General features: G+C 34.1%; 1 protein-coding gene across 3 annotated transcripts in view; it reads right to left on the bottom strand.

Annotated features, from left to right (window-relative positions):
- Positions 1 to 19,703, bottom strand: part of DIAPH2 (diaphanous related formin 2) — a 1,101,152-nt gene that overhangs the window by 542,542 nt on the left and 538,907 nt on the right. For all 3 annotated transcript variants that reach the window (XM_055337637.1, XM_055337638.1, XM_055337639.1), the window contains one exon: positions 15,194 to 15,433. In XM_055337637.1, coding sequence (XP_055193612.1) covers positions 15,194 to 15,433 — 240 coding nt within the window. The remainder of the gene's footprint in view (positions 1 to 15,193; positions 15,434 to 19,703) is intronic.

Here is a 19,703-nt window from a genome sequence, read left to right as displayed (position 1 = left end):
CAATTTTAATAAAAATTCTTCTGAGAATAATTTTAATAAAATTCAAATTATTTTAAATTGATACAGAAATAGTTTACAAGCATAAATATCTCTAAGGTATTAGGTGTTTTCTTTTCAGTAATGGTTCCAGCACTTAAGATAACTTTTAACTTCTACTTATTGTCATGAGTATTTTACTTAACAAAACTGATATGTGTGAGGTTTGAGAGTAGGTAGAAGAGTAGGATTTTTTTATCTGTGCATGGTCTTAAAGATTACCATCAACACCCAAAGAGTGAATAGAACTAATTTTGCTATGTCTATACACTGTAAATAAATGGCATTTGGAGGTTCAACATTAGTGGCTTTAGCCATTTAAGAATAACTTTGAAGATCCAAGACACGTAATAGTGTTAAAGTATAATTAGAATCTAACATTGAGGAGCTACTCTTTAGAATGAGTTACAGAATTATGCTGATGTTTGTAATTATAGCCATTTATCATTTTCACTACTGTACACTATTCTACCACATGAATACAACTAATTTTAGTTATATTCTCCTGTTGAACATTTTCATTATCTGGTTTCCATGGGGGGGGGAGTCATCAATACTGATTTTATTATAGATAACGGTGCTGTCAACATTCTTCTATTATAATGAAATATGCATTAAATAAATTTTGTCATTTTTATCATTTTTAACTGTACAGTGAGGTGGTTGGTATTAAGTACTTTCACACTGTTATGCAACAATCATCACTGTCCATCTCCAGAACTTTTAAATCATGTCATACTCTATACCCATTAAACAATAACTCTCCATCTCCCTCTACCCAATACACTCAGCCCCTGGCAACCACTACTCTCTCCTGCCTCGAAGAATTAGACTATTACATGTACTTCATATAAGTAGGATCACACAATATATGTCTTTTTGTGTCTGGCTTAGTTCACTTAGTGTAATGTCTTTAAGATTCATCCATATGGAAGAATTGCTAGAACTTCCTTCTTTATAAAGGCTAATTAATATTTCATTATATGTATATATTACATTTTGTTTATTTATTCATCTATTGATGGACACTTGGGCTGCTCCCACTTTTGGTTATTGTGAATAATGTTACTTTGAATATTGCTATACAAATATGAGTTCAAGTCCCTACATTCAATTCTTTTATTTGTACAAAAGTGGAATGCTGCATCACATAGTAATTCTATGTTTAATTTTTTTAGTAACCACTGTACCATTTTCCACAATAGGCTGTACCATTTGACATTTGCACCAGTGATTCACAAGGATTTCAATTCTCCATATCCTCACTAACATTTTTTGTTTCCTGTTTTTCAGATAGTAGACATCCTAATGGATATGAAGTAGTATATCACTGTGGTTTTGATTTGTATTTCCCTAATGATTAGTGATGTTGAGCGTCTTTTCATGTACTTATTGTCCATCTTCTTTAAAGACATGTCTATTAAGGTCCTTTGACCATTTCTGAATTGGGTTGGTTGTTTTTGTAATTGTTATAATTGAGTTGTAGGATTTCTTTATATATTCTGGCATTAATCCCTTATCAGATACATGATTGGTAAGTATTTTTACCCATTCTATGGGTTGCTTTTTTACTCTGTGAGAGTGTCCTTTAATAATATCATCATTCTTATACATGTCTTCAGAATCCTTATGTAAGAGTTTATTGAGAAGATATTTTAGGGGTGGTATTTGTGGATATTGTATTTCCAACATTTGGAAATAGTACCAAATTGTTTTCTGAAATAGAACTATCAAGTTACATTCTCACCAGCCATTCCCTTTGACATATATTCTTATTTATACTTGATATTATCAGAATTTTAAATTTTTGTCAATATAGGTATGAAAGGATATCTCATTGTTGGCTTAATTTAATTTAATTGTAGGAATGGGCATAAAATGGCACAGACACTTTGGAAAATGGTACCTTTTAAAATTAAACCTATAATTTCTATATGACCCAGAATTCCCACTCCTCGGTATTGACCCAAGATAAATGAAATTTAGGCCTCATGACTACTAATAGCTATTTTTAACAGCTAAAAAATCAGAATAAACCCAAATATCCATCAGCTGATGAATGGTAAATAATGACAATAGAATATCACTTAGCAATAAAAATGAACTACTGATACATGCCCTGACATTATTTAAAGTGAAAGTCACACCAAACACAAAGTAACACAAAAAGACTACATTTACTGGATGATTCCCTTCACATGAAATTCTAGAGAAAGGCAATACCATGGTGACTGAAAGCAAATCAGTAGCTGCTTGGAGCTGGAAGTGAACACTGATTGCAAAGGAGCCTGAGGAAACTATAGGTTGATGGAACTGTTCCATATGCTGATTGTGATGGATGTTATACAATTGCATAGAAATAACAAAATTCATCAAACTACATACCTAAAATGAATAAATAGGATTCTAGCTCAATTATAATCTGATTTAATTACTTTTAAAGTTAGACTGTGCTCGCTTCGTTTGGCAGCACATATACTAAAAGTTACAGGCTATGTTCAAATCTCTAGGTTGTGTATCTTTTTACTTCTGAAATAATAACACAACAAACGAACAACAGTCCTACACAAGTCGCTTCAGAAGTTGACTAATAACCTGGACTTTGTCCTATATTTCAATGAAGTTGCATATTTGAGAACATAAAGTGATCTAACCTGACCAGGCTATGATTGATGAAAAACCATTGGAATCATGAATCTACATATCTCCCCACATCTTTTAATTGATTACAGTGCTTTTCAGCTTCCCTCAGGTTTCCAAGTAAAATATTCTGTTAATAGAAGTAGCTACTTTCTTAAATTTTAATATTGAACTCTTTTCTCTCAACAGTCAACTTCTGAATAGCTGGTATGTCCTTAATACTGGGATGCTTCAATCCTAAGGTGATCTCTCACAATGAGCACTTAATAGTCACTATGTTTATTCTTATGTAATTTATCTGGACAATCTCATGGCATCTTCTCACTAAAATATTATTTGATATTTTTGCCACATTAGTAAATCAGGAAGGGTATGGCCATATAACAGACATACAATAATATCGTTATATTTCCGTTTTTAAATAGGCACCAATTAACTCTGTCCAAAAATTTTAAAATAGTAACATTTAATTATAGTAGAAAGGAGGTAGGAATCAGTCTTTTTTTTTAAAGCAGTTTTTAAAACACTCTTATTGTAGCATAAATGGGGAAAAGACTATTCTGATAATGCAGATTTTTAAAGAGTTTTAAAGAAGTGAATGGCAAGGCTTTGCATTTCTCCCTATGAGAGAAGCCAGGGAAAGCAAAATCTAAGCAATTGTTTGAGGGAGAGAAGTAAACTACGTGTAAGTGGGGCTGGTATTGTGCTTTTCCTTTTTAAAGAAGTAAGGCAGCTTTACAAAATAGGTTATAATTGAATGGAGTACTTTCCTGTAATTAGCCAACCCATACTTAAAGCAACAAAGAATATTTTTGATGTACACTATCTGCCCCCTGCACTCCTGCCCCATTTCATTTCTCCCTGTTTTCCTCTTGTTTTTATAAAATAATACTCTCGTGAAACTAGCTCAGGAGGCCCTCAAGGACTAGAGATGTATGTTTTTCTCTTTATCATTGCAAAGCATGTAGCACAGGGTTCCACAGAAAATAAGGGCTCAAAAAATATGGTGAATTTGCTGCCAATAATTAGCTAAAAAGTATATGTATGTGAATAGTTCTTAGATTGCTTAAAATTATCACAGGGATAACTGGATGTTCAGAGTTTTATTTGAATGTGAACTACTTACTATCTTATAAACCCTCTTCTGTAGTCATCAATCCTCCTTAAAGTTATACCATGCCTACATTATTATGGCTTTGTTTGACAAGAAAATCAGTTTATAAGATGATCAGTAACATTCAGTCACAATGGCCACATTTTTTGAACAGCAGTTTCATATAGGGTTAAAAGTCCCCTTCAAACAGAGTTTTACAGAATAAAAAGGCATTTGTTTTTAAACGTACTAATTATATTCACTAAATGCTGCTCATGTTGTCACCTTTCCCCCACTGTGAGGATTACAAAATCAGTCATAAGATTAAACTCAGAAAATGACTACAGCAAGTCACAGAATACTAAGCCAGCTGAGTTCATTTAAATCATCTATGGAAACAGTCTTTGTGGTGAACCAAGACCTACAACCAGTCCCATAAATCTCATTATTTTTTTTCTCTGATCCAGTGCTGATTTTTTTTTTGCCACTCCTGATATATGGGGGAATCGTCAAGAACCAAAAAAAAGTAATTTATTTTGTTTGTTGTTTTGTTTTGTTTTTGTAAACTAGAGAATTAGTTCTGTCAGCCATACTACCCAACACAATAGTTAACTATATCCATTACTGTTTAGTCACAATGACTTCAACAAGTATAGCACGGTATTAAATTGTGCTTTTTAAATCACTGCATGAGGAAAACAAAAATTTAAATGAGAGAAATTACAATTGTGTCCATCTTTCTGTTTTCCTGAAATGTGTGTATTTAGAGCCATAAACTAAGCCATACATTTGTCTTCTACTGAAAATGAATTACAACCCTCACTATATACAACTATATATAACAAATATACTATATATATAACAAATATACTATACTATATACTAATATATAGTTGGTTTTTAAATAATTATCATTGACAGAAGATAAAGAGCATGATTTGGAGTCTTACTTTCCATTTTTAAATGTTCTTTACAAGTTTGTAAATTTATGCATGAGACATATTTAACTCAATCTTATTTCTCTTTGATCATCCAATTCTGAGAATCATGATTTTTTTCTCACTCTTTCATTTTTTGTTTTAATCACTTGTTCAATTGCTACACACACACACACACACACACACTCACACACAAATATACTTTTTGGCTTGGTCTGGCTTCTAATCCCTTTTCCTTGGTCCCCTCCCTAATATGAAATTTCCAAAAACTGGAATGTTTTCCTTCTCAAAAAGGGCAGGTGTTTGCACTGGAAAGCACAATAATCAGGCATAGCTAGTACACAAGGCAATTGTGTACCATGTATTTTCATATTACCCCTCATCCCAAGTTATCTAGACATGTGGGAGGCAGATTTAACTGTAATACAGAATTTAAAAGCAGGGACAGCAGCACAAGCTTCACAATACAATGATCACTTAAGGGCCTGGGAAGTGCATGCGTCTGTGTTTGTGTGTGTTTAAAGGATAGAACATTTTCACATATATAAGTAAAATAGGAAAGAAATGTTGTGAGAAGAAAAATAATGTCTTCAAAGCAGTTAATACCAACAAGGAATACTAATCAAGTCTGCAACAGACACATTACATTTACAAACTACTGTTCTCCAGAGAATTTAATAAACTGAAAATTGGGGAGGGGGGTTTATAATGTGGTTTTCACACAGCCTAAGCTATAGTATTGTAAATGTGATAATATCTAAACAGATGTAACCAGATTCTGAAAAAAACAAACAAGTGTCACATTTAAAGTATAAGCTGACTAGTTTGCACCAATGAATGCAAATTAATGAATATTTCAACTTAGAGAAATATCTTTAAATAAGCTCATGAGACTTCTATATGTTTAGAGGCAAGAGTAACAGAGGTGTAAATTTGTTCTGTTTAATCAGAGTTCAAGTTTTTGAAAAAGGTATTGTGCTATACATACTCCTTCATAACTAAAGGTATACCTCAAATATATTGCAGGTTTGGTTTCAGTCCACAATAAAGTGAATATTGCAATAAAGCAACTCAGATGAATTTTTTGGTTTCCTAGTAGATCTAAAAGTTATGTTTATACTATACTGTAGTCTATTAAGTATGCAAAGCATTATATCAAAAAAACCTAGATATATATATTTTTTTGTTTTTATAGATATATAATTTAAAAATACTGTAAGCTAACCATTATCAGTGTTTTCAGTAAGTCATAATCACTGATCATAGATCACTATAATAAACAATACTGAAAAACTTTTAAATATTCCGAGAATTACCAAAATGTGACACAGACACACCAATTGAGCAAATGCTATTGGAAAAATAGTACCTATAGATTTGCTTGATACAGGATTTCTAAATCTTAAATTTGTAAAAAACACAAAATTTGCTAAGTGCAATAAAGCAAAGTACATTAAAATGAGGTATGCCTGTATACCAATTTAAATAAGTATATCTTCAAAACTGCTTAATTCCTATGCCCCTATGATCACATAGCTTTACCTGTGCTAATACAGCAGGCCACTTTTTCTCCTTTCCCAATTCCATAATGTAGGCTTACAGAGAGTAAGAAAGATATGAAGTATCTCCACATGAACCTAAATCTGGAAAATGTCATGATCATCTGTAAAAATTGAGATTGCCATCTTGGAAGAAAATGCCTATAAAGATGGAAATGAACTTGATTCTCATCAAGTGTTCTTTCTACTTCAGGGGTCAATCTGTATGTACAGACTACTATCCTATAAAAAGACTAGGTACTCTACATCTTAAAAGTGGGAAAAGAGCTGATTTTCTAACTGAAAGACAGTCTTCAAAATACATGGTGGTATGTCTGTGGGAATACAAAATCAGGGAGCCAAGATCACATGTTTCTAACTTTTATTTTATTTTTAAAAGATTTTATTTATTTATTCATGAGAGAACAGAGAGAGGCAGAGGGAGAAGCAGGCTCCATGCAGGGAGCCCGATGTGGGACTCGATCCCAGGTCTCCAGGATCACGCCCTGGGTTGAAAGCAGTGCTAAACCGCTGAGCCTCCTGGGCTGCCCACATGTTTCTAACATTTATAGGGCTACATTTTTAAAGAGAAGCTCAAAAGTAGCCTGTGTTTCATTCAGATTTTAAAAGGCACCAAAGACATCAGGTGTGAGGATTTTGGATTGCATTTCTGAGCTAGTATCCAAATATCTTGATTATGGGATGCCTGGGTGGTTCAGCGGTTGAGTGTCTGCCTTTGGCTCAGGGCATGATCCTGGAGTTCCGGGATCAAGTCCCACGGGCTTTCTGCATGGAGCCTACTTCTCCTTCTGCCTGTGTCTCTGCCTTTCTCTCTCTGTCTCTCGTGAATAAATAAATAAAATCTTTAAAAGAAAAAAAAAATATCTTGATTACTAGAGAAATGGGAATCACTGAAGCAATCTTTTAATACTACCATTTGCCTGTGTGCACAAACCCACATGCATTGATTAATAGAATGTGCTTTAGGATATATAACAAGTAACGTATGGGAATTAAAAGAGCTCAGAATTGTTTCTTTAAAAAATAAATTTAGTGTTCTATAAATTTAAACACTTCTGGACTTCCTGACTTAAACAATAATATTATTGCTTGCTGTTTGAAAATTATACGTTTTGGTATACTGATTTACATGAAAAACTCAGGGAAACAAAATCTCAAGACACAATTATGGATACTGAATCTAAAATGTCACCACTGGCATAGTACCACAACAGCACAACATTTATCTTTAAGCCCAAGAAACTATTCAATGGTTCTCAATGATGAGAGCTCATTAAGCACAGTATGTTCTCATTCATTTGGGGAATATGAATAATAGTGAAAGGGAATAGAAGGGAAGAGAGAAGAAATGTGTGGGAAATATCAGAAAGGGAGACAGAACATAAAGACTTCTAACTCTGGGAAATGAACTAGGGGTGGTGGAGGGGGAGGAGGGCGGGGGGTGGGGGTGAATGGGTGACGGGCACTGAGGGGGACACTTGACGGGATGAGCACTGGGTGTTATTCTGTATGTTGGTAAATTGAACACCAATAAAAATTAATTTATTAAAAAAAAAGCACAATACAATAAAACACAATGGACTTAAATAAAGTTCAACCATCACATAAGCTGAACAAAGGAAACCATTTATAATTTAGAATGGGGGATCCCTGGGTGGCTCAGCAGTTTAACGTCTGCCTTCAGCCCAGGGTGTGATTCTGGAGTCCTGGATCCAGTTGGCATCAGGCTCCCTGCCTGGAGCCTGCTTCTCCCTCTGCCTGTGTCTCTGCCTCTCACTCACTCTGTGTCTCTCATGAATAAATAAATAAAATCTTAAAAAATAAATAAATAAAATTAAGAATGATATCCAGTTCTTAAATCATTCTATGCTGCTTAGTTGTTTCAGAGGTCAAAAATGGTTGTTTCTACTTCGAAGAATATGACATGACACAGACAAATCCTTAACTTGAAATGTTTGTGTCTGTTAGTCATAAATTATGAACATAGTATGGTGTGTCATGATATTACATGATGACATTTAAAAATGCAAAGCAACATGAATGAGCTCATCTGGGTTTTGCTGTACATTTGGATATATGTCACTGATTATAACCAGTGACTCAGGGAGATCAACAACTGAAAATTCTTTTCTTCAAATAGTCCCACAGGAAGGAGATTTTAAACGACCCACAAGGAGAAAAAGGAAAGTTTAGAAAGAAGACCTAACATTCCACCCAATCCTGTACTTGATAGGCTTCCCTTACACAGCATTTTCCGATGCAAATTATACCCCTTAAAGCAATTTTCTTCTCAGCAAAATATCAACCACAACTCCTCCAAATTCAAGTAATATTAAATACTGTCTGATAGGAAAAAAAGATTTCAGTGAAGCAAAAGAGACTATCAAATTCTAAAAATAGCTTGAGCCACTGAAAAAATTTGAGTCTTAGGAAAAGTTGGATTCTAACTATACATCTGCCACTGAGTGATCCTGGGTAAGTTATCTCCCTGGAGGTCCGATTTTCATTTGTAAAATTTGAGAACAGCAGCTAAACTTGCCTACACAAAACTGATAGGCTCTAAGAATCTATACATACAAGGTCAAGGGATAGCTCTATAATTATGCAGATTATTAGGTGCTATTTTATTACAAATATATAGGCTCTACTGCCTGGATACATTAAAATGTATTAGAGGAAGAGAAATTTTCTATTAATATTCCTGCAATTTGGGCAGCCCAGGTGGCTCAGCAGTTTAGCGCCACTTTCGGCCCAGAGCCTGATCCTGGAGACCCGGGATCGAGTCCCACATCGGGCTCCCTACATGGAGTCTGCTTCTCCCTCTGCCTGTGTCTCTGCCTCTCTCTCTCTCTCTCTCCCTCTCTCTCTCTCTCTCTCATGAAGAGATAAATAAAATCTGTAAAAAAATTTATAATAATATTCCTGCAATTACTTCCAATTCAATTTGAATTAAAAAAGGAATTTCTCGGGTCTGCCCCAGTGGCCCAGCGGTTTGGCACCGCCTTGGGCCTGGGGTGTGATCCCGGAGACCTGGGATTGAGTCCCGCATTGGGCCTCCCTGCATGGAGCCTGCTTCTCCCTCTGCCACCCACCCCTCCATGGATAAATAAATAAAATTTAAAAAAAAAAAGAGAGAGAGAGAGTTCTCATTTTACAAGCTACCAGAGAGTCAAGAAAATCTTTTTGTGATTTTCCCAATTTCCGGAATTCCATAAGTGGCAGAGGTGTGTTCTGTAATGCTTCCTTGCATTGAACCATATATATCCAACATCCTGTTATAGTACAATGAGAGGCAGTGTGCTTACAAGGATTGGGACACAGAAAACAGACTTAAGCCTCAACTTGGATAATTGCTAGCTGGTATTTAAAATTGGAAATTGGAAAAATTGTATGACTTAAATTGTACGCTTTTATTTCCTAATTTGTAAATGGGGCCAATAATAATTCACCTCCCTGAATGGCAAGGAAAGTACCTTATAAACTGTTAAACCATAGGCAACCAAATGTGTAGACTATTGACTAGAATGTATTGATCTTTGGTAGGGTGCTTTTTAGTATATCCTACAGTGGTTATTTTCTAAAATATTTTTGCTTATAAATTCATAGTCATATATTTATTTGTTAACCCACATTTGAAGGTAGAATTGCTGGTTAATATTTATAGCAAACAATACATTCTAATGTTTTTTTTTTAAATAAATGAACCACAGCAGTGGGACAATTATATATTCAATAGTTTCGCTGGTAAAAAAGGGTATACCCTTTAAATCTGTGAGGAACTACAGTCTCTAAATTAAAAAAAAAAAAAAAAGTTAACTCTTAAGCCAAACATTCACAACAAGATCTTGGACTTCCTATCTCCGAAACTGACAAAATTAATTTCCGTTGTTTAAACCACCCAGACTGTGGTACTCTGTCATGGCAGTTGGAACCTGCCAAAACACAAACCAAGTATTTCCCTTCTCTGAGTGTCCATTTTCTTATCTACGGATTGAAGAGGCTAGACTAGTTACCTTCTTATGTTAAGATTCTAAGTTTATATGGAAACCATCCACATCATTTCAGCTAAAAATGATGAGATGTGAAATTTTTAAAGTACTTAGATGTGACTTTTTTCTTAGTTTTTTGTTGTTGTTGTAGATTTTTATCTTGGATTATATATTTCTAAATTTTGTTTCCACAGACAGCAGTCATTGTCTTTACAAATCATATTTTCTGGTAACTAATCTTCTATTTTACATTAAAAATGAAGCTTTTTTTTTTTTCACTTTCCTTCTTTCTTTCATTCTTTCTCTGGGGGAGAAGACTTTCCTTTGTGTACTTGGGATAATACCTACAGTATTCTGTCACAAATACTATGTGATGGTTTCTAGGAAATAAGGCCTTTAATGTTACATACACTTTATAGAAATGATGGATCTTAGAAATAGGAACACAATTACATTACCATATTAATCCTTATGACTTAGAGTAAGATATATAAAATTTTCTCCATAGTAAACTGAAATGTTTTCTTCAGGTTCTTTGTACAGTATATTTCACATTTGTACAAAAGCACATCATCCTACTCATCATGACTTGTTATATCTCTCTGTCCAACCAGAATGACTAGAAAGTCATAGTATGGGTGAGGGGATATTAACTCAAGGCAGAAAAAGAAAGGTTCGTGACCTTCATAAGTTACAAAATGAATGATTTAAAAAATTATGAAGGCAAGCTATACATACTAGTATACAAATAACTCAAAATCTTTTCACAACCTGCCAGCCAATGTTATTTGTCTCCAACATATCCAATATTCCAGTCAGTGTGGTTTTCTAATTCATCTTCAAACACATGATGATTATCCCCAGTTATCTACCAACATTTTTTTTCTATTTTTTTCTCTACCATCATTAAAAAGAACTACTACCATTTAACATTATTTTTGAAAGAACTGTGACAAAGATAATTTTATTTGACCCAAAAAACAACCCTAAATAACAAAATAAGCAAGGGTCACTGGATTTCCTCAGTTACAGGTAAGGAAATAGAGTTCAGAGAGAGTAAGTGACAGCCATGAAAACTTGGCTATTAATGGGCAAAATGGAAGCTAAAAGGTAGGTTCTGAGTCTATCTTTTTCCTGTCTTGCAAGGTTATGCCTTCTTCCCTTATATAACCTAGTTCTACCATTCCTTCAAGATCCTTCTCTTTCATTTTGCAGTACTGCTCATCCCCACCCCATAATCAAAAATTCCTCCCTCTTCTGAGGTCTTGTTAATCTCAATGGCCATTAGTCTTGGTATTCACTGACAGTGTATCTTGTGACATTACATATTATTCTATATGTAGTATATTTCCCGACCACTTAACTGTACCACTAGCTTCTTGAGGTTTCTATGCATCTTCTGTGTTGTTTGTATGCCCCTAGTGTACCAATGATCTCTTTTGTTTTGCCTTTGTTTGTCTGATGTCCCTTGACCTGTCACTAATCTTCGGTGTCCCTATCTTTGGATAACCACATCCTTTAGGACATGAGCAATCTTCCATTACAGGTAGTCCTGGTAGCGTTATCAATCAAGGTTCTTTGCCTTCCCTTGGACAAGGAGTATTCTTGTAATCCACGGTAGGCCAATCAGTCTGTCTTTCTAATAAGAATTTAAATCAAACTCAGAGAAAGAAGGAGGAAAATGGTTGGAGCTAATGCACCCAAAGACAATTTCCTAAAAAGACTTTCCATTTGTTCCTGCTCCCCGTTCCCCCAAAAATACCATTGTTGTTGCTTTTTTAAAGGCAAAGTTATTCAGCTTCTTCAGTTTACAGTTGAGCTATTTCTTACATTTCGATAAATTCCTGGCTTTTTTGTTTTATTTTCTTTTGTGTTTATTGCTTTTATCACACAGAATTATTTTCTCTTGTAAAGATCCTTATCTTATATGCCCACAAAGCTTAGTGCCTAGGGAGTGTTAGGGATTTTCAAATGTTTTGTTCTTATGCAGATTATGTTATTGTATATAACTGAAAACATAACTAAATGACCCTGAAGTGCACCACTACTATTGGTTAGAATTTTAATAACCAACAGGCAACCAGGGGCAAAGAAAACATTGGGAACTCATCTGCATGGAAATGACTTGTATTACAGTTCAGAACCCTGGTTTGGTGATTCACAAAGTGATAATTCACAGCTGCAAATTAAAGCATTTTATGATAAGGGTAGTATTTATAGTAATTTGACACCAGTTAGTTATATTTGACATTTAGGTTAACCTATCTGTTTTCCTTTTCTTCCCAAATATCATAGGAGCCAATTGTGACCATCTGAATTTTTAATATTATTTTACTACAAGATATATCTGATAAATTTAACTGCTTACACCATGGCTCCTTTTTAAGATGGTGAATATTTTAACATACTCTATAACTTCTTCTGAAGAGCAGATTATAGTCATATTCACTAAGAAAGGAAATTATAATTAGAATAATTTAGGTGGGTAAATGTTATCATTTTTCAACGCAAACTCAGTGCTCTACAAAGGAAGTTCTCTCTGCTATTCTTTAAGCAAATTAAGAAATATCAACCAAATAATCTTTTATAATATAACTGGAATTTAACAATTCTAGCTGATCATACATCAGTAGTTAGTGAATTCACTTTTCAACAGATTACAAACCTAAGTAAACTTGTTTCTATGTCCTTCATAAATTTCTATCATTTTAGACATTTACATCTACTCAGAACCCTTTGTATTCCAGGAATATTCTTTTAATAGTAGACATTAGGGGAATGTCATGAATGTATATGATTTCTCTTTCTTAATGACAAATATTTCCCTGAAGAGAAAAACCCTACTGAAAAGTGGGCAGGGGGAAGATGGGGACATCTAAAAAAATTCATTTCTTCTTTTTTTGAACATCTATTACTACATGATAGTATTTCCCACAAGATTATTTTTATTTCATATGAAGTTGGGAAAAATCTTTGTGCTGAATCCTTTGAGTATACCTCTAGTGATAGATGTCAGATCAGTGTTGTATAAAACTTTTATTTGACAGGTAGAAGACAGGAAGAAGATTCTCTCCAAAATAGAACTGTAAAATCCTTCTCTGAGATTAATATAATCTTTTGTTTCCATGTATAAATGACTTATTCATATTTGCTATAAAAATTAGTTCATGTAATTAATTGGAATAATGTGAAATTAAGAAACTTAGAAAGGATACATATATAGTCAAATTAGGATAGTTGGTTTTAAATGTTTTTTTTTATATGAATCAAATGTGAAATAGGTATACAATACAAATTTTCAATGATCTTTTATCTTAATTTATAATATTTTTATGATCACTGACTAAAAATATCTTAAGATTCATCCACCCTGCATATAGTATATACTTAAAAAGCATCTTTGGAAGAGATGATTTTCTTAGTATTAAATTTATGGTATGCAATACAATGCAAATGTATTAAATATTTAGATTTATCCTATAAATGTGGCTACGATTTATTCCATTTTATTACAAGCATTACCTTATATTCTCTGGCATTATCAAATAATTTCACATGTCCCCTAATATCCCAAGAAGAGGGAGTAACAATATTAGGTTTTGGGGTTTTTTTTCGACAAAATCTAGCATTCCAGATGATCTTCCCTATCTTTCTGGCACTCCTTCTTTACACCCCTCAAAAATGAATAAGGAGTAAACAGATATAATTCCATTATACATCCTATTCCTATAAAGGTTATTCTTTGTCTATCTGAGTTAGAAGCAAATCACTTTTGATGCATATTAAAATGTTAGTCCATACATATGTAATGTGCATCTATTTAATGCATTAATAGAAAAGAAATTTATATCCATTCCTACATTTGAGATTCTTGTTATACTTCAAGAACTAACCAGGTTTTCAATGGTTTAAGATGTGAGAAGAAAAAAAAAGTGAAAGAGTGGTGAGATGTCAAAGAGATATTGCTTGTTTTCAGATTTATTTTCCTCTCTAGCATTCTTATAGGCCTTCACTTCAGAGTCTGTTCAGTTTTCTCTTTGTAACAGACAGATCTTTCCCTTGAATAAGGTGGTTCACTCTAGCCTAGAAATGGCTGTATACGATCATTTTTGTGCTTCTGTTTTTTCTCATGAGAATTAAAATCTAAAAAAAAAAAAATACTATGAAATGTCTTGATCAAAACAGCAAGATGACTGTCATTTAGTTTTTTTTAACTTTTAGTTAGTGGACTAGATATCTAGTATAAGCTTAGTAACAACAGTATTCAACAACATAGAGTATTGTTTGTTTAGACCAGAATAAGGAAAGCATATTCAAAAAGAAATTTCTGGCTATTTACCTTATGACATTTAGCTCCTCAAACAGTTTTAAGAAAGACATAAAATAAGTACAAGGGAACTGAAATAGAATATTGCATCTACTTTATAAAAGGCAATTTAAAAAAAATTTACAAACACCAGAAAGATCTGATCAGAGGAGTTTAGTACTATACTACAACAGAATTTGCATAGTCTGTGAGATTTTACTGCACTAAAATTAAACAAAAATATATTTATCTGTTTTAATTGAGATATAATTTACTTACCACAACATTCATCATTTTATTTTTATTTATTTATTTTTAAAAGATTTTATTTATTTATTTGACACACACACACAAACAGAGAGAGAGAATAAGAGAGAGAGAGCACAATCAGCAGCAGCAGAGTGAGAGAAGCAGGGTCTCCACCAAGCAGGGAGCCCAATGTGCAGCTTAGTCCTAGGACCATGGGATCATGACCAGAGCCAAAGGCAGATGCTTAACTGACAGCCACCCAGGTGCCCCAACATTCACCCTTTTAAAGCATAATATTTTTTTGGCTTATGTACTATTGCCAATTTAGAGTGACCCTTCTCACAGATGAGATTATTATTTAGCATTATAAAATGTTATCTTACCTTACAAAGGAAGTTGATTTTAAAACCCAAAGACTGGGCATTTCTAGAGCCTGAGTTCATGTAGTTTCCAACCAAAAGAACTAACTCTAAAAGTCTGTTAAAGCTTTCACTTTTCTTCATTTCTTCACAGGCAAGAGTTACTGCTATGATGCTTGGTTTGATGTTGTTTACATGTTCTTCAAACGTGAGCTTGAAAAGAATGTTATCGAGACGAGGCCGCAACATTTTCACTGAGCTCATCTGTAAGACAAGAAATGCTGTATAAGAATATAGATATATAAAGCCTGTTGTTTCATTTTCTAGTGGGGATAATTTTATAGACAATATGGTAAAATTTCTGCATAAAATGAATTTTCTGGGTTTTAAAAAATATTGTTTTGTTATGTTTTAGACATTCCAAAGGAATATTCTCAAAGTTAAAAACAGCTGTTCAGTTTTAAACAAATCATGCTTTTAACAATAAGAAAATATTATTGAAGCTAAACAGTTGCTATTGTTAATGCATAATCACTAATCATAAATAGCATTTAAACTACCAAAAACTGTTCCCTGAGGTAAATTATGAAAATTTACAAACATGAAACTGAGTTGAATGGATAGTTTGGCCATAGATATAAGATGTACATGATAACAGAAAATGTAAGAGGAATCAGATTTCCTAAGAAATTACATATTACTATGCTGTTTGAAATCATAGGACTAGCTCTGATTGAACATATAATTTTTAAATCAATGATTTTTATTCATTGAATATATTAAATATTTATATATGCTTTAAAGAATTTCCCCTACTGGACAGAATGTTGATGTTAAGTTAATTAGGTAATGGTAAAATCACATGAACTTACTTTTTTTTTTGTATTTTTTTATTGGACTTCGATTTGCCAGCATATATTATAACACCCAGTACTCATCCCATCAAGTGCCCCCTTCAGTGCCTGTCACCCAGTCACCCCGTGCCCCTGCCCACCTCCCCTTCCACTACCCCTTGTTCTTTTCCCAGAGTTAGGACTCTCTCATGTTCTGTCACTCTCTCTGGTATTTCCCACTCATTTTCTCCCCTTTCCCCTTTAATCCCTTTCATTATTTTTTATATTCCCCATATGAATGAAACCATATAATGTTTGTCCTTCTCCGATTGACTTACTTCACTCAGCATAATACCCTCTACTTCTATCCACATTGAGGCAAATGGTTGGTATTTGTCGTTTCTAATGGCTGAGTAATATTCCATTGTATTGTGGACACTGCTGCTATAAACATTGGGGTGCAGGTGTCCCGGCGTTTCACTGCATCTGTATCTTTGGGGTAAATCCCCACCAGTGTAATTGCTGGGTTGTAGGGTAGCTCTATTTTTAACTCTTTGAGGAACCTCCACACAGTTTTCCAGAGTGGCTGCCCCAGTTCACATTTCCACCAAAAGTGCAAGAGGGTTCCCCTTTCTCCACATCCTTTCCAACACTTGGTGTTTCCTGTCTTGTTAATTTTCACCATTCTCACTGGTGTGAGGGGGTATCTCATTGTGGTTTTGATTTGTATTTCCCTGATGGCCGGTGATACGGAGCATTTTCTGCTTGTTGGCCATGTCTATGTCTTCCTCTGTGAAATTTCTTGTCTTTTGCCCATTTCATGACTGGATTGTTTCTTTGCTGTTGAGTTAAATAAGTCCTTTATAGATATTGGATACTAGCCCTTTATCTAATAGGTCATTTGCAAATATCTTCTCCCATTCTGTAGGTTGTCTTTGAGTTTTGTTGACTGTTTCTTTTGCTGTGCAGAAGCTTTTAATCTTGATGAAGTCCCAATAGTCATTTTTGTTTTTGTTTCCCTTGCCTTCATGGATGTATCTTGCAAGAAGTTGCTGTGGTCAAGTTCAAAAAGGATGTTGCCTGTGTTCTCCCCTAGGATTTTGATAGATTCTTGTCTCACATTAAGATCTTTCATCCATTTTGAGTTTATCTTTGTGTATGGTGTAAGAGAATGGAAAAATACTCCATGCTCATGGATTGGAAGAATTAATATCGTGAAAATGTCTATGCTACCCAGGGCAATTTACATATTCAGTGAAATTCCTATCAAAATACCATGGACTTTCTTCAGAGAGTTGAAACAAAATATCTTAAGATTTGTGTGGAATCAGAAAAGACTCTAAATAGCCAGGGAAATATTGAAAAGGAAAACCAAAGCTGGTGGCATCACAATTCTGGACATCAAGCTGTTTGCCAAAGCAATAAAAATCAAGACAGTGTGGTACTGGCACAAAAACAGACACATAGATCAATGGAATAGAATAGAGAACACAGAAATGGGCCCTTAACTCTATGGTCAACTAATATTTGACAAGCAAGAAAGACTATCCACTGGAAAAAGGACAGTCTCTTCAATAAATGGTGCTGGGAAAATTGGACATCCACATGCAGAAGAATGAAACTAGACCATTCCCTTACACCATACACAAAGATAAACTCAAAATGGATGAACTTACTTTTAAGTCTATTACTCAAGAATTCTATGTTGGTTTTCTTTAAAACAGGTCAAATTAGGTTTTAATTATTTGTTTCATAGTATTGCGGTGCACATTCTCTATTCCCTTTGGTTTAGCTCCTATGGTAATAATTTCTTTTAGCCATTAATGTCCTGTAACTTCAAGTCATTTAATAAGCTTTCATTCACCAAATGAATTATAGGACAGAGGTGAGGTTGGGAGTAGACACATATGAACATACATAAGCATACACACAATGAAAATAAACAATTCTTTTTCTTTAGTAGGTTCCACACTGCATGTGGAGTCCAACATGGAGCTTGAATCCATGACCCTGAGATCAAGATCTGAGCTGAGTTGGACACTTAACCAACTGAACCACTTAACCACCCCAAAATAAATTATTAATAATCCTAATTATATTTATTTTTTGTACATATTGCTTAGTGTCTTGACTATAAATGGTAGGTACAGATTAGACACTGAGATATCTGTAAATAACATGAAAATAATTTCAAAACAGAAACAAAAGTCCTTAAGACCCAAAGTGCCTTTCAAAAAAAGCAAATGAGTTGCTGAATATATCATATCTGCTCTAATATGGAAGGCATAGTTCATAATTTTTCGTCTTTGAAATGAACTTGCCCATTAACCATGGGTATCTCCTTCTCTAAAGATTAACCTATGACTTCTGCTAATCCCTATATGCTCTCATGCTCTTTACAGATGATTTGTAAAAGTATGCTGGGAATATTGACCTGTTACTATATTTATGTAGATTTTATGAGTTCTTATTAATAGCTCTTTTATTTTTATGATCAGGATAATATTATAGAAACGATCCTATAGTTGCTTCATCACTTCTATGGTAAGTATAAGGCATACCACCAAATCACAATCTTCTAATATAACCTAAAACTCATAACACAGTCACTTAAAAACTATAGTTACTGATAAAACTAGCATACGGTTCTAGATGGGTAAGTAGAAATTAAATGCTGATGTGTGCTGAAAGAAAACTTTTAACTCATTTTTAAAAAATATTTTATTTTAGAGAGAGAAAGCGGATGCATGTGAGCAAGTAGGGGGAGGGGCATAGGGAAAACAAAAGAGAGAATCTCAAGTATACTCCACTCTGATTGTGGAGGCTAACATGGGACTCAAGTTCACAACCCTGAGATCATGACCTGAGCCAAAACCAAGAGTTGGATGCTTAACCGAATAAGCCACACAGGCACCCCAAAACTTTAAACTCTTATGAATACAATGTTTAATGCAGACTTCACAATAGAGGTGATATGAATGGATAGAAAAACAAAGGAGAGAGAGAGACTGAGGCAGAGAGAGAACAAATGGGAGCCAAAGGGAAGGTGTAGAAAGGATACAGTGTGAGAAAAGGTTTATAGTTAGGAATGCACAGGGTATATAACTAGGGGCAAAATTGAAACTAAAATACCCAAAAAGTCCATGGAAAGGCCATGGAATTGGAAGCTAGCCATATCAAATTCTTTATCTCCATGAATTCACAACTCTCTTTGGTATGTTTCCATGGGAACCCAAATTTCTGTATGCTTTTCTGCCTTTCTTTATGCCTCTACCACTCTCTTCAAATCCCTCCCCACTTTATTTTTCCTTTGCTTTCACCAGTAACTGGCACCATTTGCACATACACATATTTCTATCATTTTATGTTTAGGGATTTTTTTTTTCAGGCTCTCTGATAGTTAAAAAAGCCCAAGAGCTATTTTGACCAATTGTTAGTCAAGTGATTTATGTGCCCTTCTGGCCCTGCTTTGTAAGGCTTTGTAGGTTCACCACAGTGGCCTTGGTCTCAGATGAATAAGTAATTTAAACCCTTATACTTACATGGATTTTTAGTCTCACTTCAGTTATAATACTACTTGTTTTCATTCATATTTTCACCCTTTCTGGGATTTGTGTTTCAATCTTTGGCCTATAGATCCAGATAGAATGGATTTAAATGCCACCTCTAACTGAAATAACATGAACAAAAGTGTAATTTCC

The sequence above is a fragment of the Nyctereutes procyonoides genome, unplaced genomic scaffold, assembly GCF_905146905.1.
Source record: "Nyctereutes procyonoides isolate TBG_1078 unplaced genomic scaffold, NYPRO_anot_genome, whole genome shotgun sequence".
In the NCBI taxonomy this organism is placed as follows: domain Eukaryota; kingdom Metazoa; phylum Chordata; class Mammalia; order Carnivora; family Canidae; genus Nyctereutes; species Nyctereutes procyonoides.
Note: the sequence above shows the minus strand (reverse complement) of the source record. Positions and strands in the feature narration are given on the sequence as shown.